The sequence below is a fragment of the Carassius carassius genome, chromosome 28 (genome assembly GCF_963082965.1).
Source record: "Carassius carassius chromosome 28, fCarCar2.1, whole genome shotgun sequence".
In the NCBI taxonomy this organism is placed as follows: domain Eukaryota; kingdom Metazoa; phylum Chordata; class Actinopteri; order Cypriniformes; family Cyprinidae; genus Carassius; species Carassius carassius.
The window spans coordinates 2666705-2691322 of record NC_081782.1 but is presented as its reverse complement, the minus strand read 5'-3'; the positions used below and the strand labels follow the sequence as shown (position 1 = coordinate 2691322).

Sequence of the window (24618 nt, the reverse complement as noted above, 5' to 3'; positions counted from 1 at the left end):
ATAGTGACATAGTGCGATTTGATTAGTTATAGGCAATTTAGACTTACATTTAAATTTACACAACACATTGACTGAGAGGCTAGAGACAGACAGAGTATACATATAGTGACACATTAATAGATACATAGATATAAATATATAGACAGCTAGATTAATAGATAGATACATATATAGATAGATTACAGATACATATATAAATACATATATTATAGATAGATACATATATAGACAGTGTTGGGGAGTAACTAGTTACATGTAACGCAGTTACGTAATTTAATTACAAAATTATTGTAACTGTAATTAGTTACTGTTACTACGAAAAAATGAGTAATTAAATTACAAACGAAATTTTTAACGATTACAAAGGGGATTACATTTGAATATTTACACACATCCACATACAGATTTAACTGATTTCTTTCCCAAATTGCACTGACTATTCTGAGACATACCGCCCTAATAATTTCCGGGATGCGGAAATACAGTCTGGTTCGTAGAATCCAGTCATAAAAACAAAATGCCTAACGCGGACGGAATATCCCACATTTTGGATGACTAAATCAAAAGTAGGTCAGTACACTTGAATCAAAACATGACATGGACTAGTGTCTGTTAATATTAAGCCCCAAAAATGCAATAGCCTATATGACTTGCACATTCTGCGTGTCTGTGGAAATCAGGCGCGGACTGGACACCGGGAGAACCGGGGCAATTCCCGGTGGCCTGGCAGCCGATTTTGCCCCACTATTTAATGTCATTATTGTATAATTGCCTGCCGAATGTACTAAAGCGATCATTTGCGAATCCGCCATTTGATAATTAAATCTCTAATAAGTCATGAAGTGTTAGTCATGACTCGCGCGCTCTCCGCGCCTCCGCCAAACGGTTTGGATCAGACTCAGAGTAATCAATGCGAGAGAGAGAGAGAGAGAGAGACAGAGAGAGAGAGAGAGAGAGAGAGAGAGAGAGAGAGAATAGAGTGAATTGCTGGAGCAGAGAAGCAGAACTACTGTTCAGGGTTTCAGGTCAGTTTCATCTGTAAAGATGCTTTTTTGTCTTTGTTTTTTTATTTATTTAATCAAGCAGCAGCACGTTGCTCATAAGTCATCACTCAAAATACTATATAAAGGACATCATTATTATCAGTTGTAATGTTACAGTAGGAATTTATCTGAAAAAAATTCCGATTTTTTTATAGGTTTAGGGGGAGCTACGACAGACAACAACACAACCCTTACGAAAATTTACATTTTAATATTTAACTATAAATCCAGAGAAAATGGTTACTATTGTTTAAATGTGGTAACCAAAAATGTAAAATTATTTTACAAATGTATTTATTTAAAAATAAATACAAATCCATTTGCAAAAAAACAAAAACAAAACAAGGTTATTTTACTTTTATATAGGCTAATAAAAGCAAGGTTAATTTTTGTAAGGGAAAAACATGACTCATGTACAGTATAAGGATTTTTCTATAAAGATATTGTAGTATTGTAGAGTATTGTATTGTAAAGTATAGTTTTGTTCAGTCTTGGGTATTAAAGTCATGAGAGAGATGGATAACAGGGCAAAATAAAGAGACTGAAGAGAAAAATGGAAGTGAAGGTGCGGTTCAGGAGAGAACTGGGCGGATCTACAGGGGGGCAAGGGGGGCAGGTGCCCCCCCACTCTAGAGCCTTGCCCCCCCAGCTGCCCCCCTAACTTTAATGATCCAAAAACTGTACTTACAAAAACAACCCACCACTATGTCCAATACATTTACCAAAAGTGAACAATTTAATTTTTAATTTTAAATGTATTATTCGCCCTTCCCCCCTGCCCCTCAAATACTTAGTTACGTCCCTGATTCAAACGTGCAGAGCGGCGTTCGCTCAGTCTGGCTCATACACAGCGAGTCTGCTTCGGTGCGGTGGCCCTGCAACCAGAGACTGAACTGCCCCGGACAGACAGATCCTCTGAAGGTGAAGTGAGTTTCCCCAGGTGTAGTTTAAACACACGTTTAACTTAAAGTTACATTTGTAATGAATTTATTGTATGCTAAAGACGATTCAGCATCAGCAAAAACAGCGAGTCTATTACGTTAGGCAAAATCAGCGGTCAAATCGCTCCCTCGTGATTTGTAAGAGCACTCTTCTCTTTGATTAGCCTGATTTTGATTTTAGTAAAGACAAGAACAGCTTAATAAAAAATATAAAATATTGAGGGGCAGCGCTAGGGCTGGGCTAATGGGGCTTAAGCCCCGAAAGTTTTTAGTAAAGCCACAAATATTTTGTTAAATTGTCTTTCTCACAGAGCAAAACAATTCATCAGAAAAACAAATGTGAATAAGATTACAGCGGCCGCGATTAACTAATCATGAACAGTGCATATTACATTTTTATTTATATTTTTCCCTTTGCATTAAAGGTACTTTTGACGTGCTTTTGCAACGTTGAGCATTGTAGCCAATCACAGACATGTCTGTTGATCACATCGGCCAATCAGAGGCGTTTAAATGAGTCGCTGTGCTGAAGATGTGTTTTGCGCGAGCTCACCGAGTTCACGTTCGCAAACCTGTCATTATTATTGGCAATAAACTTAAGATGCAGATAAGAGATTCACTTGATATTATTATTGATGCTGCTCTGTTGCACTACATTACGCAACGCTCTGTTTGTTGTTAGGAAGACTAAAAGTTCAGCAGTCTAGCTCATCAATGTCAAAATTATTAAATAAGTTAACAAATGCCTGGTAAAATGTAAGTAGATAATTTAATATTTGACTGTTTTACAATAGAAAAGTTCAACTTTTTTTATTTATTTATTAAATTTTGCCTTTTTGAATTGAAAATATGCTATAATTTCCTTGATTCATTTATGTAAATTAAAAATAAAATATTAGTTGCAAAGAGTTACAATTATTTCACTAATACAACAAGCCTTTCTTTTTCTTTATTCCCTTAAATCGCTTTAATAATTAATTAATTACTTTAAATAAAAATACTCAATTTTAGTTTGGGCTGTTACGTTACAACACACAATACAGTGCCAGTTAGGAGATCGATCATTTGATTAGCTAAGCCTAAGCAGTCCTATTAAATCCAATTCCTCTCAGATATCACAGCAATGAAACCAGGTTACAACTGGGGAAATAACAAATACAATAGAATTAAGTAGTCTAAACATAACTGGTGTGTGTGTTGTGAATTAAAAAACGTTGTAGTGTGTAAGGGCATGATTAAACAATAACTACTGTAGTTTAAAAGTGTTTTTGTGTGTTTTTTTTTAAAGCAATTCATATATAGGGATTCCATGTACCCCTGCCACCCTGCCAAGACCTCTTGCCACCCCTTTGCCCCCCCATGCAAAATTTTCTAGATCCGCCACTGCTACACATAGGACTGAAGCTTGCAGTGTTTTCAACCTCTGCCATCTCAATATAGGAGTACACGAGCACATAATTTCTAGAACTGCTTTGTGTCACTTAATGTGCTTTTTACTTATTTTGAGAAAACTATCATCATATACAAAGAGACAGCAGGTTAAAAAAAACACCAATGTTTCAGGAGTTTGTTACACAGAATACGTCACATGCTTATTAGATAACTGTATTTAAGTTGATGTATATGCTTTTATTTATTATTCTTTAATTTTCACAAATTTAGAAAAGTAATCACAAAGTACTCAAAAGTAATTAGTTACATTACTTTAATAAAGTAATTGAAAAAGTTACACTACTATTACATTTTAAACAGGGTAACTTGTAATCTGTAACCTATTACATTTCCAAAGTAACCTTCCCAACACTGTATATAGATAGATTATAGATACATATATAAATACATATATTATAGATAGATACATATATAGATACATAGATTATAGATACATATCTAGATACATAGATCGATTCATATATAGATAGATAGATTTGGATAGATAGATAAAATGGAAGCTCCCCAGAAGAGATGCCGTACATCTGTGGTGTGGGAGCATTTCCATTTAGAAACCCCAAATAAAGTGAGATGTGTGTATTGTGATCGGCAGCTAGCCTACTGCAACAATACATCATCCATGATGCGCCATTTGAGGAGCACTCATCCTGCCATTTTGCAGGGTGCAGAGGATGGCATTCCCCCTGTACCTAGGCCTGCTACTGACACTGCTGGGCCATCTAAGCAAGGTATGCATTGTTTGGGATATAATTATAATTGAAATATAATTACAACCTTTTGGGACACTGTTTATAAAGTTTATAAGTTATATAAAGCACTGATTATAAACACTGGAAGGTTTCCAAATAATGAACCAGTAGGCTATACTTTTAATAGATGTGCACTAATTGAAGCTGTATTTTTCCAATTTATTTGTCTGAAAGTATGTTTTGTCTTCTCTTTTAAAAGTCAGACAGAGGGAATTGGATGAGGCTCTTATAAACATGGTGGTGAAGGATCTGCAGCCCTTCACCATCGTGGACGATGAGGGATTCAGGGCATTTGTGAACAAGCTTGATCCAAGCTATGTCCTCCCATCCCGGAAGGTGCTTAAAATAATGGTCAGCGAAAAGTACAACAAAGCCAAGGAGAAGACAATGGAGGACCTACAAAAGGCCGAATTTGTTAGCCTTACAGCTGACATGTGGTCCTCCATTAATATGGATGGATATCTTGGTGTGACTTGCCATTACATAACACCAGAGGCAAAAATGGCAACTGTTGTACTGGGTGTAAGGAGGTTTTACCAAACCCACACAGCCCAGCATCTCATGGAGGCTAAAGCCTTGCTAATGGCTGAGTGGGGAATAACCTCCAAAGTTCAGTGCATGGTGACTGACAATGCATCTAACATGATCCTAAGTGCCCAGCTACTCCACCTTCGCCATGTCCCATGTTTTGCTCATACTTTAAATTTGATTGTGAAAAAGGCACTAGATCAAACCCCAGTCATCAATGAAATACGCCAGAAGGCCAGAAAGATAGTGGGGTTGTTCAGATCCAGCTGCAAAGCAAAGGACAAGCTTGTGGAGATGCAGAGCTTGATGGGAAGACCAACTCTCAAACTGATACAGGAGGTTGACACGAGATGGAACAACACATTTGACATGCTACAGCGCTTGTATGACCAACGTGAACCAGTGGCTGCTGCACTTTCCAACTTAAACAATGATACTGCCCCCCTGGCAAGTATTGATTATGACATTATTGAACAATCATTGTCAATACTGCAACCATTCAAACTCGCAACAACAGAGATGTCAGAGGAAAAGAGAGTGTCTGCTTCAAAGCTTATACCACTGTACAGGATGTTGCAGCACAAGCTTGCACAGAAAAAAGGAAATGCAACGCAGGAATCAACTGTTCAATTAGGTAGGCCACAATGACCATACTACCCATGTGATTGGCCATAACTGTCATATTATTGTCATTATTATAAATATGTGTTTCTCCTGTTTTGGCTCATAGGCTCACATCTGCAAGAAGGTCTGCACTCCAGATGTGGAGGTTATGAGAGTTTTAGAGCCTTGGCACTGGCTACACTGCTGGACCCAAGGTTCAAAAATGTGGCATTTGGAAATGCTGCCAAAGCCCAGGAAGCTGAAAAGCATATCACACTGGAGTGTGCTTCACTGATGCGTTCAAACACAAATCCTGGTGAGCAGTTTCAGTCTGTGTTATGTTATGTAATCTGAATCATGTAATATAATATATCCTTCATATAAGCCGTCAGTTTAGGATTTGTTACTAATTGCTGTTTTCATTTTTATTCAGACCCAGAAATGTCAACATCACACCCATCATCATCATCATCACCATCACCATCAACATCAACACCAGTAGAAACACAGGACAGTTTATGGGAACTTTTTGATACTCGCATCTATCAAACCAAGATGATACACAATGCTACAGCTGATGCCACAGTGGAAGTGAAAAAATACATCAACGATGCGTATTTGCCCAGAACTCATGATCCACTAACTTACTGGAAAGAGAGAGCAGTAATCTTTCCTCATTTGTATGTCCTTGCAAAAAAATATCTTTGTATGCCAGCAACAAGTGTCCCTTGTGAGAGGATTTTTTCAAAGGCTGGAGAAATTATCTGTAAAAAAAAGAAGTAGGCTAAGTCCTTCCACAGCAGATAAATTAATATTTTTGAATAAAAATCTCTAAAAAAGTGAGACATTGTGGCTTGATTTCTTTTATTAATATTCATTTTTCATGACCAAAATAACATTATGCACAGTGAGGAGCCTATAGGTTACAAGCTTCACATATTAGAACATTATAATAATAAAAAAACAACACATTTTTTTAATGGCTCGTCAAGGTTGTTTCAGATCAACACCTGCAAGTGACCACTAGGTTTCACCGTTGAGACGGGTGTCGGATTGATTCGAAGCCTCGAAACAATATGGCACATTTGGTTCAACTGTTTCATTGGTTCACGAGGACTCGATTTTGCCATCACTACCAACAGGGACATCTAGTGCTGAGCACGTGCCAGCGTCGAGAGGTTTGGTCTATTTCATTTCTCGCATCCATTATGCCCATAAACTAAACTACGAAACTAGAACAACTCTATTTAAGAGTCCCTACCGAGGTATGAACTAACTACAGAAAACTGAACACTGAACGTTCGATTCGCCAAAGAATCAATCTTCTGAATCGTTTCAAGTGCCATGATTCGGTAGAATCAAAGCAAAGAATTTGCAAGTCACTCTTTAACATCAGCTGTTAGACGCTATGTGTTCGGCAATGTGTTGGAAATCACACCAAATATTGAATTGAGTCGATGTGATTAAGAGTGAGAATAGACTTCTATACTGAAAACAACAACCGACATCCAGCTTAATAAGGACCTGATTAGACAGAACTCGGTTTCAGGTCTGAAATCCTTTTTTTTATTTTTGGTGACTTTAAGTGGTTTACTCTGCTCACCAAAACTGATTTCAAGTGGTTAGGGTGATTTGATAGCTTAGAGGGGTTTGGCACCTTTTCAGCTGGTCAGTTTGAGAACAAAGCGGTTAAACTGGGTTTGGCTCCTTAAACTAGTTTAAATGGTTCGCTTTCAGTGCCAGTGAAAACCAAATATTAGAAGAAACGCGTAAAATGCCGCTCGGCAACTTATTTTCCTTGATAAAGCAAGAGCATCGGTGAATCATTTTCACTCAAACGAACCGATTCGCTGCATTGAATGAACAACAAAAGCTAGCCAGGACCCGCCTACATATACCACAAACTTCCAACACTCCAACGCGCTTATTCAAATGGCATCTGAGGATAAAACAATCAGCTGTCTATGCCGGTTAACGGTTATTACGGCTTTCTTCTTTATTGGCTTTATTATTGGTGAGTTTTTCTACTTTTATATAAGTGTTTAGAAGTATCTGCAATGCCTGATTAATGCAGAGTCAAGTTGTTCTAGACTGCCCACTGCGCATAATTATGCAAGAAGATTACACTTCAACAAAACAAAGTGGTTCCAAACAGGGACCCTTCAGATGCAGCATAACTCGTGGATTTTTGGCCAAAAACTAGTTCAGGTGTTTGATACCTTTGGTCTCACCTGTCCAGTTCTCACGCGCTGCGTTCCTCAGGTGTTGAACGCCTTTAGGGCAGGTGTGACTATACTGAGACAGAGACCCTATTCACTTTTTATAGATCTATCTTTATCGAAAACAAGTGTTTGAACGCATTTATATTTTTATTTTGGAAATTATTGTTTACAGTCTTAAAGAAGAGATGTTCTTGTTTTACGCAATTATGGAAAATCTGGAAATATTAGAGAATTTTAACATTAAGAGTGCTGGAATTTGACTATGGCAATGTCATTTTTTCTATTAATGTGTGACTCTTAAATATTGCATAGAATGCAAAATATTGCTTTACCAAATTTGCATGTGTGGGAAACTAAATGTTTTGATCACTTTGTTTATTGTTGCATGCTTTAAAAAATCTGTTGCTTTTGTAGTACTGGATTTTTTTTACTGACACACTTAGGCAGTTGCTTGTCATAATACATTATTCTTTCCTCCTGTGCCGATTTTTCATTAATATTTGGTGTAACGGGTGTCTGTTTCTCTAAACTGCTGTTCTCAGGTTGGTTTGCTCGACCTACTACTGTCAATCATGGACATGCATCAAAAAGCTTCCTGCAGGAGTTTCTGGATGAGATGCAGGCAGAGAATATTAAACACCATCTCAGGTGGGAGAATGATGCCTGTCTGTCCACATGCCCTAAATAAACTAGTCCTCATGGTGTTGAATAATATAATTAAAGGAATAGTTCACCCAAAAATGAACATTTGCCAAATATTTACTCACCCTCAGGTCATCCAAGATGAAGTTTCTTCATCAGAACATATTTGGAGAAATGTAGAATTGGATCACTTCCTCACCAGTGGATCCTTTGCAGTGAATAGGTGCCGTCAGAATGAGATTCCAAACAGCGGATAAAAATAAAAAAAAAACTCACAAAAATCCACAAGTAATCCACACCACTCCAGTCCATCAATTAAGATGTTTTTAACATCAAACCAATGCTTCAGGCAAAAATTACAAGTCCTCCATCCATAATACTGCTTTCTCCAGTGAAAAGCTGAATCAGGGGGTAAATATGCACAAATCTAGCACCATTTACAAGTCCTAAACAAACGTGACTTTTTTTGTGTGTGTGATTTACTGTTTTCTACATAAAATCATCCTTCATAAAGATATAAAACATTCTGTGAAAATATAACCTTTATTTCTTTAATATTGACTGAAAAAGGCCATGTCAAAGATTGAACTCATAGTGAAATCAATGGCTGAAATCAAATTTCGATGCTTGTTATCTCATAATTAGATTTTGAGACTTTAGCCTGGATTTCAGAGACGGGTTCACAAATATGATGGTGGATTTTGATGTGAGAGGACAACAGGAGATGGACTTTCACTAAAGGAAGCGTTTTATGGATTATGAACAGTTTGGAGTGGATTTTTGAGATGTTTTTATCAGCTGTTTTGACTTTCATTCTGACGGCACCCATTCACTGGCAGAGGTGAGAAGGTAGGGTTGCAAAGAGGTAGTAAATTTCCAGAAACTTTCCAAAAATACCTGGAATATAAAAAAAAATCCTGAAAAGTTTCAAAGATTTTGGGAATGTTTCTGAAATTTACTGGAAATTTTCAACTGTTTTGCAACTCTATGACTATGAGTAAGTACAATTTAATGCTATATTTCTCCAAATCTGCTCTTGATTAAGAAACAAACTAAGATGGCCTGAAATTTTCATTTTTGGATGAACTATCCCTTTAAGTTAAGTTTACTGGTAATCTAGTTGTCCTTTCTATATAGAACTGATATTAATATCTAGATTATGTCTCTTGCAATTCACGTTTGTCACCTAAACAGGAAGTTCACAAGGCTGCCCCACCTGGCTGGATCGCAGCAGAATCTGGATCTGGCAAAGCAGATCCGGGCCGAGTGGATGGAGTTTGGGCTGGACTCAGTGGAGCTCGAGCCGTACGACGTGCTGCTGTCTTACCCAAATAAAACTAAGCCCAATTACATCTCCATAGTGTACCACCTGGGCAATGAGGTGCATACTCACACCCACAACTCAAACAAGCCACCTTTTTGGATATACTCTTTCAGGACCGACCAGTGCTATTGCATAAAATATAAATGAAGTGTTAAATTGAACTGTTCTTTTGTAGATATAAAGGACACCGCTCCTTCTAGAAACACATATCAGTCAAACAGTAGTTTGCATACACAAAGTTTCATTATACTACGAAACGCGCTTAGGTTGCAAGCCCACATGCACTTCTTCTTAAAACAGACACATCTGCACTCTTTTAGAACAAAATTCAAATATTAAAAAAAAATATATATGTAGAACAAAAAGGCCTGATTTTGTCATAGAAAAACCTTTTAAAGTTGCGTAAAGAATTAACTTTATATTCACTAGTTCTTTAGAAAACCGTTTATGTACTTCATGTGTCTTAAAGAAGCCTGAAGAACATTTAATGTGCCTTGTTTTGGTTTTTTTTTTATCCCCAAATCAACTCCAGATCCTTAAACAGCCAGAAATCGTTGCAGATCATGAAGTGGGTTCAAAACTGAACCTGTAGAGCATGAGACTGTTCTTTCTCTCATGACATCAGAAGATTCGCTGTGTGTCTGTGTGTGTTTTAAAGGCCATTTATCTTGTCACCAGTGAAGCTGCGAGTAGCTCATGCTGACAGGTTAAAGTCCATGACTGTATCTGAGGATGTTTTATGGTGATTGCGGTGCATAATGCAGTGAATAATAGAGGTCACTTTCCCTCTCTCAGATCTTTAACACCTCTCTGGCTGAGCCGGTCCCTGAAGGTTATGAAGATGTTACCGATATCGTTCCTCCTTATAGTGCTTTCTCTCCGAAAGGACAACCAGAGGTGATGCTTAAATAGGCAAATACTGACTCGTGCTAATTTACAGTCAACATGAAATCAAAACCAACCAACTTTATTGTCTCAATGCATGGTCCCGGTCTTATTGTGCTTGATTAATCAGTGTATCTTATTGAAAATAAAGGGTTGTCTTTATCAAATTTATAAATGCTATTCAAAAGTTTCAAAGAAATTAATTATTTTATTCAGCAGGGATGCATTAAATTGATCTGTAAAGACATTTAGAATGTTACAAAAAGATTTCTATTTCAAATAAATCTTTTGAAAAATATTGAGTCATGCAACTGTTTTCAATTTTGATATTAATCTGAAATGTTTCTTGAGCTGCAACACTGAAGACTCAAGGAATGATACTAATAATACAGCTTTGATCACAGGAATAAATGACATTTTACACTATATTTGCATAGAAAACAGCTATTTTAAATGGTAATAATATTTACAAATTTTATTGCATTTTTTGATCAAATAAATTCAGCCTTGGTGAGCATAAAAGTCTTCTTTAAAAAACATTACAGACATTTGAACAGTAACATGCTTTAACTTTACAGAAGTAAAATGAACCTGCTGTTTATGAAATTTAGGAAGAGCTGGTTTATGTGAACTACGGCACCACGGAGGATTTCTTTAAGCTGGAGAGAGAGTTAGGAATAAACTGTTCAGGAAAAATCGTCATCGCTAGATACGGCAAAATCTTCCGTGGGAACAAGGTGAGGTTTGGACGTGATGTTTAAAGAGGAGTTTTATGTTTCACATACGAAAGAAAATACTCTGGGCTTTGACATTTGAGTGAACGTGTTTGCAGGTGAAGAACGCGATGTTAGCGGGAGCTAAAGGGATCGTGCTGTTCTCGGACCCGGCGGATTACTGTGCGGACGGCGTGGAGCCGTATCCCAACGGCTGGAACCTGCCAGGAGGAGGCGCTCAGAGAGGAAACGTGCTGAATCTGAACGGGGCGGGAGACCCGCTCACACCTGGATACCCTGCCAAAGGTCTGCGCTTGTGCCACAGAAGGATTCTCAACTGATTTTATGAGGAATGTAGAAAATTATTAAATTCATGATAAAAAAAACCATCACAATAATCCACAAGTCCATCAGTTAAGACTTTTTAAATGCAAATCATTGCTTCAGGCTAAAATTACATGTCCTCTATCCATAATAGTGCTTTCTTCAGTGAAAAAGGCATTTCGTCTGAATCAGGGGAGAAATATGCACAAATCAAGCTCTGTTTACAAGCCAAAACAGTCCTAAACAAATACGTTTGTGGATTTTAATTTTAGAAGACAACAGGAGATGGACTTTTTCACTGAAGGAAGCGATTTTATTTATTATGAAGAATTTGGGCTTGATTATTGTGATGTTTTTATCAGCTGTTTGGACTCTCATTCTCACGGCACCCATTCACTGCAGAGCATCCATTGATGAGCAAGTGCAATTTAATGAAATGAGATTCTCAATGAAATTCAGTCTTGATGACTGTGTATGGTCAATGTCTTGTAGAATACACCTACAGGTCGAGCCTGGAGGACGCAGTGGGGCTTCCCAAGATCCCTGTGCATCCCATCGGATATCATGATGCGCTTCACCTGCTGCAGTGAGTCAGCCACTGCTAAACAAATAAACAAGACAAAAATAGTGTTTTTTTTTATTATTTTTTATTAGCACACTACTTTTCCATCAGCTCACTTCTATTCTGTTTGCTGTAGTCTGTCAGGAGGAAATTTCAGTTTTCATTTCCAAACATTAATTTTACCATTAAACGTAATCACCATTAATTGAAAATAAATACTAGTGTTCTAATCTAGTGTATGTTGTATATATATATATATATATCTCTTCCTGTAGGCATATGGGAGGACCTCTTCCTCCGGAAAACTGGAAAGGCGCCCTGAACATCTCGTACAGAATCGGACCGGGATTCAAAGACGGTTTAAATCAGAAGTAAGAGACTTTTTTTATCCTCTCTTCTATCTTCTAAGGCAACACACTGTTAATTTTGCTTCCATAAGTCTTCATTCAGACTAGTTTTATTAGACCAGTATTATTCTATTCTACTTTGTCTATTTGCGTCTGTAGATTTAAAATATAATACATATCTGTATTTAATTAGACATATCATATCTACATATCATATTTAATTAGTCTCGTTAGCATATTTACATTTGAATAGTTCAGAAATATGGTGTCTTGCCTTATGCCAGCATGAAATATTGTAAACAATGCCTTTGACTTCTGAGTAAAAGAGAATATTTAGTGGTCAAATTAACTGATTGCTTCATGGTGTGTTGGATAATAAAATGTTTAAGATTACGAAATAATGTATTTTGAATGATGTGCTCGTATGAATCATACCATGGGCGTTTATTAAAGATGTAAACAGTGATTTGATGTTCAGTCAGACAGTTAACTGTTCTAAACTTCTGTCTGAACATTAAACACAGTCCAGTCCTGACCTTTAACCCCAAACCCTGCTGTTGTGAAGTGTTACTTCAACTTTACACAATATGTAATCAGCTTACACACACATATTCGTGCACTTCTGGTAATGGTTAACTCATTTTTATGCGTGATGTCAGCAGGACTGAGAGGTTTGTGCACTCAGCGTTCTCAAAGTGAGATGACACACATTTTTTTCCCACAGCGCACACACAGATTCACACAACATCTCACATTTCTGTGGCTCTGTTGTTGTTCTGTAATGAACCCTGGAGGTCAGCCAGCTTGATACAAAGGTCTTGTGTTTGGGGAGGCCATCTTTAAACGCACACACACACACATCTAGCAGGCTGTAAATGAAGGCTTTATTAACATAATTGCATTTAGCAGAAGCTTTTATCCATCCTTGCATGCATGCAGTGTAAAGTAAAAGACTAGAGAGTACCGATTCCTCATTGAATTTTATCTTTGTGAAATTTTAGTAAAGTGCGTATGAACATCCACACCAATAATCAGGTGACTCGTATCTACAACGTGATTGGCTGGATCAGAGGAGCGGTGGAGCCAGGTGACATCTGCTTATCTAGTTTTCTTTCTAGTGTAGTTTTTAGAGATGTGTTACTCCGTTTGAGAGTTTGTGAAGGTTTATTTTGTTCTTGGCTCTGTGTGTTCAGACAGGTACGTGATTCTGGGCGGTCATCGGGACGCTTGGGTGTTCGGAGGGATCGATCCCGTGTCAGGAGCTGCTGTGGTGCACGAGAGCGTCAGAGCGGCAGGGAAGCTCATGAAGAAAGGTGTGTGTCGTCTAGATTCATGCATAACTGTGCCACCTTGTTTTGAATTCAGATGAACACCTTCTCTGAGTGTGTTTTAGGTTGGAGGCCGAGGAGAACGCTGATCTTTGCCAGTTGGGACGCAGAAGAGTTTGGTCTGCTGGGATCCACAGAATGGGCAGAGGTACGAATGAATGAAAGAAGAAATAAATACGATCAAATAAATGTTTGAATGCATTAATGGATTATCTATTGATTGAAGGAGTGCAGAGAAAATGAAAAAAGGAAGGAATGAATTGGCGAATCATTGATTGAGTGAATGAATGAACCACTGAGTCAAAGAACAAATGAATGAATGTTTGACTAAATGAACAAATTACAGATTAATAAACCAATTTAATAGACACTGAACGAAGAAAACGAATAAATCAATGAACAGTTGAATGAGAAATTTAACTCTTGATTGAACAAAAGAATCAATTAAGCTTTGAATGAACAGAATGAAACACTGAATGAATCATTGATTAAAAAAGTGAAAAAATGCTTGAATGGATAAATTCAATAAAAATGCAATAATGAAGGAATAAATCTGAATGCATGAAAAATGAATTAAAAACACTTGAGTGAATGCATGCATTAATGAACTAATGAATTGGTGCAAGACTAATGACAGATAAGAAACAGATGAATTATTGATTTAATTAATTGATGAACGAATTTATGATTCATTAATTGAATTACCTAAAAATGCATTAATAAAGAAATAAATCATTGATTGAATGAATAAAAAAATGCATGAATGAACGATTGAATAAATGCATTAATGAACAAATAAATGAGTGACTGAATGAACAAATTAATGACCGATAAATAAGCAAATGAATTGACCACAAAATAAACGGTTGAATTCAAAAATGCTTATTTAAAGAATGAATCAGTGATTGTGTATCTGTAATCAGTGGCTCTCGTGTGTGTTTGCAGGATCACGCCAGAGTCCTGCAGGAGCGAGCCGTGGCTTACATCAATGCAGACTCTGCTATTGAGGGTCAGACACACACACACACACACACACACACTTCGTTATGAGTGTCTCTGTTCTGTAAAAGCAGTGCTGATTTCATCTGCCAAGTATTGAAGTCTCTTTTTCTGATACTGTGTGTGTGTAGGTATGTACACACTGAGAGTCGACTGCACTCCCTCCCTACACACTCTGGTTTATGACATCACCAAGAAGGTGAGATTCAGTCCATCTGTCTATCTATCTGTATAAATGCAAGTGAAGTTAATAGTGTGTTTCTGAAGGTTTCGAGTCCAGAGGAGGGAGAGGAGGGCATGACTTTATATCAGAGCTGGCACAAACGTGACAACTCCACAGAAAGAGATGCACCGTGGTAATGAAGAGCAGCTATGATGATGATCCTAACCATCTATAAGAGCATCTGGCTGATTAGAGATGCATGACCTGTGTGTGTTTACTCTGTAGGATCAGTAAACTGGGCTCTGGCAGTGATTTTGAAGCGTATTTCATCAGATTAGGCATTGCATCTGGAAGAGCGAGATACACCAAAAACCGAGTGAGTGTATTTGTTTTAAACTTAAGCATCCATGCATTCTAAAAACAGAAGTTACACACTTAGCATTTAAAGTTAGTTTACAACTATTTCCCACCCTCCGTCTCCAGAAAACCGAGCGCTACAGCAGTTACCCAGTGTACCACAGCGTGTATGAGACCTATGAGATCGTGGAGCGCTTCTACGACCCGAGTTTCCGCCGGCTGGAGGCCGTGGCCCGTGTTCGGGGAGGACTGATCTTCAGTTTGGCTGATTCTCTGGTCTTACCTCTGGATTGTGTGGAATACGCCATGTCTCTCACCAAATACGCCAACAGCATCTACCAGCTGGCACTGAAACACCCTGCTGCCATGCAGAAGTACAGCGTCTCGTTCGGTACTCATGATATCCAGCCATCTAGTGTGCAGAATTAATATGTTCACATAAAAATAGTGTCCCATAAACTCTTTACAATAAAAAGTGAGTGATTCAGTAGAAGAAACAGTTCAGAGTTCCTTTTGTTCTTTGAAAGGGTTCCATGGATTTTAAAGTTTCTTTGTGGAACCATAGATGCCAAATTAAGAACCTTTATTTTTAAGAGTGTAGGATATAAGTGTGAGAAGTAGGACGTAGCTCATTTGGAGCCGAAATCAGTCTCGAGTCTCTGGGGTGTATTTGTAGCAATAGACAAAAATACACTCTATGGGTCAAAATTATCCATTTTTCTTTTATGCCAAAAATCATTAGGATATTAAGTAAAGATCATGTTCTACGAAGATTATTTGTATATTTCCTACTTTAAGTATATTAAAACTTAATTTTTGATTAGTAATATGCATTGCTAAGAATTCATTTGGACAACTTTAAAAGTGATTTTCTCAGGGTTTAGATTTTTTTGCACCCTCAGAATCCAGATTTTCAAATAGTGGTATATATTGGCAAAATATAGTTTTATCCTAACAAAAAAATGCATCAATAGAAAGCTTAATTATTCAGCTTTCAGGTGATGTACAAATCTCAATTTAGAAAAATGTATCCTTATTGTTTTGTGGTCCTGGGCCACATTTCTTCTCATGAGACTGTAACCTGCGTCTGTCTTCTGTTCAGATGCAGAGCTCTTGATGCGTCTTGTTTCCCGTCGGTCAGCATCTTTCTTTCTGGTTTATGTTCTAGATTCTCTCTTCTCTGCTGTTGAGAACTTCACAGTCAGGGCACGAGACTTTCATCAGCGTCTTGATCAGCTCGACACCTCGAAGTACGAATGACAAAAATGGTTTATTTTTTATTGTATTATAGCGCTGATGGCGTGCTCTTGTCACGTCTCATTGCTCCTGATGTCTGTTTCTTACACCTGTTGTCTTATCTGTGTCTGTCTGTCTGTCTGTCTGTCAGTCCTCTGGCCGTGCGGATGCTCAACGATCAGCTGATGTATTTAGAGAGAGCTTTCACTGATCCGCTGGGTTTGCCTGGGAGACCGTTTTACAGGTGACCACTATCTGTCATCACGACATGAAGTTCAGAGAACCATTAATGACCGCTTGACAAGGGGAACTAGGCTTGTAGTTAACTAAAACTGAAACCACAATATGTTTACTTTTACTACTTGTTACAAAAAAAAGAAAGAATAATAAATATAATGAAAAAAACTTTTTTTTTTTACTTGATGTACTAAAATATCTAAAACTGAAATAAAAATGAATAGAAACTACATAGACATTAAAAAAGCATCAAAAACATGCAACGAAATGCAAAACATTTAACAAAATTTCTAATCAAAATGAAAACACATAAATAAAAACAAACAAACATTTCTTATTTATTATAAATTTAGAGAATAATTGTGCTGCTTTGTATTTGTGTGGAAACCATGATAAATATTATTTTTTAGAATCCACACATTAATAGAAAGTTAAAAAAAAACAGCATTTATATATTTTAACTTTACTGTTATTTTTGACACATCTTTGATAAATGAAGTATTAATTTATTTACTATCTATGGGATTTTGTTTACTAATTATAACATTTGTCAGGGAAAATCTGTCAAATTGCAGTCACAGATGAGTAATGCACTCAAGTTGAATGCTTGAGATTAGTGGTTTGTTTTTGCTCTTGCATAAAGCACGTTTTGTAGTTTCAGAGCTCAAAAGAACACTTCTTCTAGGTCTGCTTCTGTTAAATCCCAAATGTACATGACCTGTGCTTCCATTATGACAGTAATAACCACTTGGCTGTTTTCAGATCAGTTTAAGTATTACCTCTGTCTGATTACATGTTGTTGTTTTTCTCTCTCTCGTCTCTTCCAGGCATATCATATTTGCGCCCAGCAGTCACAATAAATATGCGGGTGAGTCTTTCCCAGGGATTTATGATGCTTTGTTTGACATCGAGAACGCAGTGGACCCGCAGAAGGCCTGGGACGAGGTCAAACGCCAAATCAGCATCGCTGCCTTCACTATCAATGCAGCCGCAGAGACGCTAGAGCCTGTCGTCAGCTAGACGGCCTTCCTTCACTTCTGGATATCAAAACATGCTGTGGATGCGGGACTATAACATATCAGCCAAACCGTTCAGATGTCAGTGTTTGATTTTTCACATGTAGATCTGACTCTCAGAAGAGAGCAGATAAACGGTCAAATATTAATGGAATAGTTCACCTGAAAATGACATTTTGGTGAGTACATTTTCAGCTTCAGGCCAACCGAGATGGAGAGCTTGTTTCTTCATCAGATTTAGAGAAATGTAATATTGCATCAGTGTCTCATCACACTAATCACAATAAAATCATCACAATAATCCACACCACTCCAGTCCATCAGTTAGTGTCTTGAGAATGTTTGTAACAAATCCGTCAATAAGTTTTTAACTTTAAATGGTTACTTCTGGCCAAAATATGAGTTCTTAATCTATAATAAAACACTTCTTCCAGTGGAAAAGTCCATCTCCTCTTGTCTCATACATCAAAATCCATCTTTTCTTGTTCAGAAGCATGTTATACTATTCTAAATACTAAACTGCTTTGGCTTGTTAACGGTGCTTGATCTGGGCAGATTTCTCTCCTGATTCAGACGAGAAGACTTTTCACATTTACATTATGGACCTGTATTTTAGCCAGAAGCAACGCTTTTAAGTTAAAACATCTTAGTGCTGGTTTTGTTTCTTGCAAACACGCAGCTTATGTCTTCTCCAGATATTAACTGATGGACTGGAGTGATGTTATTGTGATGTTTTTATCAGCTCATTATCAGACTCTCATTCTGACGGCACCCATTCACTGCAGAGGATCCACTAGTGAGCGAGTGATGTAACACAGCATTTCTCCAAATGTTATCATGAACAAAAAACTCACCCCACATCCAGAATGACCCGAGGGCAGACACAATTGCAGTAAAATTGCATTTTTGGCTGAACTATTCCTTTAAGCAGATGTCTTTCATCCAAAGAGATTTGTAGTGGACAAAATGCAGGGATGGCATTAATTGTCTTAGTTTAGTACACAACCTATGAGTGACTGCAGTGTTACAACCCTAAGCACATTTCACACATATGATTTGATAAAAATAATTCTGAGATGTCATAAAATAGTTCCTAAAATTGTGACCATTTGACCTCATGTTAAACAATTAGATTGAAAAACGGTCAATCATGGAAGCAACAGTTTGCAAATTGTTGCATATGAGTGAACTGTTTGCAAAACCATTTTTGCATATATTGTCTTAATGGAAAAATCTGTAAAATCAGTAAACTACAAATGAATTTTTTAAAACCATGTAAATGTTCATGTCAAATGCATGCTTTTTAGCAAAGATTAATTAAAACATTACCTGAAATTAGATTAAAGGAGACAAAAAGACAAATATGAGAGTACGGTACAATGATTTAATGTTTACAGTAACATGAGACAGTGCCATAAAAGATCAATTCAGACGCAAATGCATGGTTTTTTTCATGATTTACTGTGCTTTTTTTAGTTGGATTTGAACCAAACCTGAGTAAGTCTACACAGCATGTGTTTACAGGAGCAAAAGAGTAGGTGAAAGTGCATGAGAGGAAATTATGAGAATTCAGAAGGCTGTAAATCAGACAACAACGTGGAATGGAAAAATCAAACAAAAAGAAGTATATATTGTGTAAATGCTGACAACACTCACATATTAGAGGAATCGACCACATTACAGAGAGACCGTGAAAACAAGTCTAAACCAAATCCTCAGCTAATAATGATGTTACTTCAAGTAAAAAAACGAATGATATCTGAAACCCTTTAAGAAAGACTTCAGTAAAAATTGATGACATATTAAATCTGACGCCAATGAAAACAAGGCTGTGAGAGATGGTTATGCTTATTAATTGTTCACCCAATTAAATATGTAATTGCAAATTTACAATGGACAAAAATATCCTGAAAACGTTTTTAATTCCCGATGGGTGAAAACAAATTGTAAAAGTTGACTGCTGTGATGTTATATAAACGTCATCGGCTTCAACAGTTAAAGACAACTAATATACAACGTTTTTACCATTGATAATAATAATAATAATAATGTAGGATTGTTTAAATGTACTTCCATCACTCACAGCTTTTCATTCACGTCAAATTAAATGGTCTACTGTTGTCGTGCTCATCCGACATTATGATTTTTATGAACTCTAATTAATTGAATAAATAATCTCTTCTCGTTTCTTAGTTGAACAGTGTGTGGTGACTGTAAGGTGACTGCAGGTTTCATCATTAATCACAGCCGTCTGGCTCATCAAGCAATCACTCGCTCTCCGTCTTGATTCTCTGTCTTCTCATTGGTCGGTTCAGGCTTCGGAGGCGGCAGGTCCAGCCGGGCCCAGGTCATAGGCTCCGCCTTCTTCATGACTACCTCCACTTTAGCAGCCATCATGTTAACGACACTCTTACTGATGTCAATCACCTATCGAGTTTAAATTGATGCACAGATATAACTCATTTCAGAAAAGATATATTGATATACAGCAGATAAATGTTGGTTCATGATACTCACGCCCCACAGATTCATCTTCAGCTCAAACTCTTTATCTCCCTCAAAGTTTAGATGTATTTTGAGCTGTAGATAAATTACACATCCTTCATCAAACAACACAGTGACAGAAAAATAATAAACAATATCACGAGAGAATGCTACAGTTAACTTCAAAATAAAAACACATTTGTAATATAACACACACTCACCGAGACGCTGTTGGCTTCCACAGAACAGAGCTCAGGGTTCGAGTTCTTCGCATAGATGGACATGGTTACCTGACTTCCTGTCTGGTGCCAATCAAATCTACATGGAGCCACTTTCTTTCCCTGGAGGACAAGAAACATCATGCGAATCACTGTACATCACATTACATCATCCTGACCTGATGTGTGTGTGTGTGTGTGTGTGTGTGTGATGCTGCCGCTCACCGTGTCTTTCCTCCACTGGTGTGATCCTTTATTACAGCCCTCCTGAGACAGGAAGGAGTTAAAATCTGATGTCTTCCTCTTACAGCAGCTCCAGTACTTCATCCTGAAATGTGAATATAAATGCATGTTATTAAAAACACGGTCACAAAACACTGTCCAGCGTTGTTTTACTGTAAATGCTCCTCACCCTTCGTGGAAGATGGGCACCCCGGGATGATATAAACACATCTCCTCATCAGTCTTCGGTCCCTTGTATGTCTGATAATCAGGATCACATAATATAAGCATGCTTATTTAATTATAAAAATGGGTTTACAATAAGGTTTCACTTGCTAACATTGGATATATAAATACATATATAGATGACGGAGTTCATTCGCAAAAACAGATAACAAAAATCATGATTTATTTATTGTGCATTTTAATAAATCTCAATCAAACTCCAGTTGGGTTATTTTGATTAGGTTAAAAAATACAGCTAACACAATAAAACAACAATAAAAAAAACATGATTTATCGTTATTTATAATTGTATATATTATATTATTGTATAATGTTAATTAATTATGCCTTTAATTATTTACCATTAAACAAAGATGTATTAATAACAAATGCATTGCTCTTTATTAATGCATTCACTACTGTTAGCTAATGAGACCTTATTGTACAATTTTTTGTGCACAATAAATACAGAACAAATGTTTTTTTTTAACCTTCAAGCAGCCTCCATTTTTACAAGTCGTCCCAGTTTTGACCTCACCTCCGTCCTCGTCTGGAAATCACAAATGCATTCAGTTCAGGTTTTGCATGCAACAGCCATGAAAGCCATCAAAATACAATGAGAAACTATTTATATTTCTTTAAAAATATACTTTATTATTATTATACTTTATATATTATTATTAATTATAATATTTAAGGAGTTTTTATTTTTTTTGTATATAGCCTGTTCATTTCTATTTTCAGAACAAAGAACTGGATTCACTTGATATAATTTGCTATAAATATACTGATTCCATTCACCACTTTTTGGAAATGCAAAACTTCAGAATGTGTTTAAATAAAAAAATAAAAAAATTCGACAAGCTTTGTTTTGGTGCAGCGTTACCTTTTTCTTCAGGTTGCTCAGCGCCGGCGAGTCTGAGCTTCTCGAGTGCCTGACTGAGAGACGGAGCCACTTTCCTCTGAATCTCCACCAGCGGCTCATCAGAGCTGAACACAGCAGCACATTTATCAGAGACAAAACATCTCAAATTAGAAAATACAAACCTGTTAATGTTGCACAACTCAGAAACCACAGAAATGATTCTATTTCAGCTCTAAAGCAGCTCTACAGAAGACGAGTGTCTAATAATGATGAAGATGAAGATGAGGAGTCACCTGGGTCTCTGTATGAACTCCAGCGGTTTGGGCGCCTGGATGACGTACTCGTTAAACCTGGGTTTGAGATCCTCCAGCTCTTTCTTCTCTCCAGACACCTTCACGTCTGGTTTCACGGGTTCCAGAGGCTTCTCACTGTTATGAGGACCTTTAGTGCAGCCCTGACAAAAACAAGCATGTGGAGGTATTTCAGAGATGAGATGATGAGACATGCATGGACGAATCTGCAAGAACGGGGATTTTATAGCTTTATTTTAATGCTAGAATTCTGCGATAAATCTGAGACTAAGATTCTGAAAGAATTTGACTCAGTTCTGATATCTGGTTAGAATATAATTGAACTTTTTACAAAAGGGACTGTTTGAGAATTAAATGCAAAGCATGTATTTAGACCAGTAGGACACATGTAATTGAGTATAAAATGTTTCACTAAACTTTAAAAGACCTGGGATCTGAGCCACTTACCGCAATGCTAAGAAAATCTGAGAAGTCTGTCGTGCGTCTCTTACAACACGACCAACCCTGAAGAAACCAGAGAGAAATAACGTTAAAAAAAAAACAACTAAATAAATATTTTCTCAACACTGACACCAATAAATACAAGTAAATAGTACAAAATCAAAATCAATATGCAATTTGTTTGCAACTGTGCAAAGGGATAGTGTGAGATAACATTGTTTTCAATGATACAGCAATATAGATAATTATGTAAAGAATGAATATTTCTATTCCCAGGATTCTCAAACACTCACCTTCAGAGCATCATGGAACACAGGAACTCCTGGATGGTACGTACATGCATCTGCAAAACATGATTTTACACTTAAAACTAATGAACAATACACTATAAACAAAGTTCTCTGCATGCAAATGTATGTATTTATTTATTCTATATACTAATTCTTTATTATTAATTCAGATATTTACTTAGTTTCTCTTTAGTGTATTCTTCTTTAAAAAAATAAAGCAAATTATAACGCAAAGTTATGTGACATTTCCATTAAATATCATGTATTATATGTTTGTTAATGACTTTCAAATATAAAGTATATTGCAGTGTTTTGTCATGTAAAAGCCATCATACTGTTCTATGCAGTTCAAATGAGCATAAATGCATGTGCTAAATCATAAACAATGAACAAAGCAACGTTATTTATATTTATGCATTAAGCAAACAGAAAACCAGAGCCATGGAAGCCCACTGAAACAGAAAAGGTCAATATTAAATAGAGCTGTATAACTTACAAATGAATGCGCAGACTTTAGATGATTAGTAAAGTTCATGATAAACACTCACCTTCAGGGTTGCTTTCTGGATCAAACCTCTGGCCGCAGCCTTTATTATAACACAGCACGGACATCACGGACACTTCACGACACAAATCAAGTATTCACAACCTTTAAAAACGTTGTTTTTATTATATTGAACTGCGTTAGACGCCGGATTGCTCCTCTGCCGGAAACTCACGCGAGGCGTTCGGGAAAATTCGCGAACTTTTCCGACACGCGCCGCATGAACAGAAATGGTGAGCGAGTAGAACGGAAGTAGGTGTTACAAATTGGGTGCTTTTTATTTTGACAAGTCACTGTTTATTTTTTTTTATGTGACGGCTGTTAAAGTTTATCTTTGTGATCATTAAATGTAATATAAATTACTGTCTGCACTGTTTTTTTTTTTAAATAGGTCACGTGCTACTTTTTCACCATATGACAGGATGGACCAATCACAATCACTTACGATTAATAGATGACGCTGGATCATCTTCTAAAAGAATACTTAGGCAGATTAACATCACTGACACATGCAGCAATTCTTGAAATTAAAATATTTAAATGGTTAAAGATTTGCATCGTACAAATGTCTCCAAAAACAGAAAAACCACTGTAGGCTTCTGGACCTCAAAACGCCTCATGGAGGAAGAACCGTGAACACATCTTTAACTCGGAACGTTCGTCACGATACATCCGATGCAGCACACGGCGGGGACTCGGGCAACATCGGCAAAGATCGGAAAATCAGATTTTAAAATCTGTAGATTTTAGCCTGGGGGCTCTATCCAAGCAACAACAACTGCACCGTGTTATTTAAACAACTTATGATATTTTTAATAAAATATATGCATAAATTACACATTTAATTGCAATTAATGCATTTTTATTTTTTTAAATCATGGGGCAAAATTTGGCTACTAAAATTACTTTCAGTAATAATTGTTTTTAGTTACAAGTCAATAAGCCTAGAAAAAAATAATGAATAAAAAATGGTAATAATTGCATTTTAAAAATGCATGAAAGTTCCAAATCATTGCAAATGTTTATAGAAATATATAAACATCTTTGCTATAAAGAATGCATATACATTGTATTAATTTTTTTATGTTATTTATAAATTCTATATGGAAAGAAACATCCCTCCTTTACAAGCACTTTTATTATAAATGTTTATCATGGACTAACCACTGTGGTGATGATCATGCATGAATCGACAAACCTTTGGCTTCGCAACCCACACTCTTCTTATAAAAATAAAAAAATGTAAAAAAAGAAGTAACAGCTAATTAAATACTACTTTATCTCAAATCCATCAATTGTCAGTATATATCAGTGGACCGGACTAACAGAACAATTTCAAAATTGTAA

General features: G+C 36.7%; 2 protein-coding genes across 3 annotated transcripts; one reads left to right on the top strand and one right to left on the bottom strand.

The window, feature by feature from the left end:
* Positions 1-6964: 6964 nt before the first annotated feature.
* On the top strand, positions 6965-17939 carry LOC132107700 (glutamate carboxypeptidase 2-like). The gene is made up of 19 exons (XM_059513856.1): positions 6965-7330; positions 8081-8186; positions 9375-9561; positions 10300-10401; positions 11001-11126; positions 11222-11408; positions 11919-12012; positions 12264-12359; positions 13337-13422; positions 13529-13648; positions 13729-13811; positions 14609-14672; positions 14794-14861; positions 14930-15018; positions 15111-15201; positions 15309-15573; positions 16351-16432; positions 16570-16662; positions 17483-17939. The coding sequence occupies exons 1-19, from the start codon at positions 7249-7251 to the stop codon at positions 17673-17675; spliced, it is 2214 nt and encodes a 737-aa protein (XP_059369839.1). The 5' UTR covers positions 6965-7248; the 3' UTR covers positions 17676-17939.
* A 1096-nt stretch (positions 17940-19035) lies between these two features.
* chordc1a (cysteine and histidine-rich domain (CHORD) containing 1a) lies at positions 19036-23516 on the bottom strand. Of its 2 annotated transcripts, XM_059515053.1 has the most exons (11): positions 23276-23513; positions 22731-22780; positions 22444-22500; positions 21979-22139; positions 21707-21810; positions 21312-21370; positions 20786-20856; positions 20599-20701; positions 20377-20496; positions 20189-20251; positions 19036-20098 (listed from the first exon to the last, which is right to left on the bottom strand). In XM_059515053.1, exons 1-11 carry the CDS (start codon positions 23337-23339, stop codon positions 19931-19933), a joined length of 1020 nt encoding a protein of 339 aa, XP_059371036.1. In that variant the 5' UTR covers positions 23340-23513; the 3' UTR covers positions 19036-19930. The 2 variants fall into 2 exon arrangements, with proteins under 2 accessions (XP_059371036.1, XP_059371038.1); XM_059515055.1 differs by lacking the exon at positions 22444-22500 and having other exon boundaries at positions 23276-23516.
* Positions 23517-24618: the final 1102 nt, after the last annotated feature.

Coding starts and splice junctions, on each gene's coding strand:
- LOC132107700 (XM_059513856.1), top strand. CDS start 7,249: ATGGCATCTGAGGATAAAACAATCAGCTGTCTATGCCGGTTAACGGTT. Junction 11,127..11,221: donor AAATCTTCCGTGGGAACAAG/GTGAGGTTTGGA, acceptor ACGTGTTTGCAG/GTGAAGAACGCGATGTTAGC. Junction 16,663..17,482: donor CCTGGGAGACCGTTTTACAG/GTGACCACTATC, acceptor CGTCTCTTCCAG/GCATATCATATTTGCGCCCA.
- chordc1a (XM_059515053.1), bottom strand. CDS start 23,339: ATGTCCGTGCTGTGTTATAATAAAGGCTGCGGCCAGAGGTTTGATCCA. Junction 21,371..21,706: donor TGAGCAACCTGAAGAAAAAG/GTAACGCTGCAC, acceptor TGTGATTTCCAG/ACGAGGACGGAGGTGAGGTC. Junction 20,252..20,376: donor TGGAAGCCAACAGCGTCTCG/GTGAGTGTGTGT, acceptor ATTTATCTACAG/CTCAAAATACATCTAAACTT.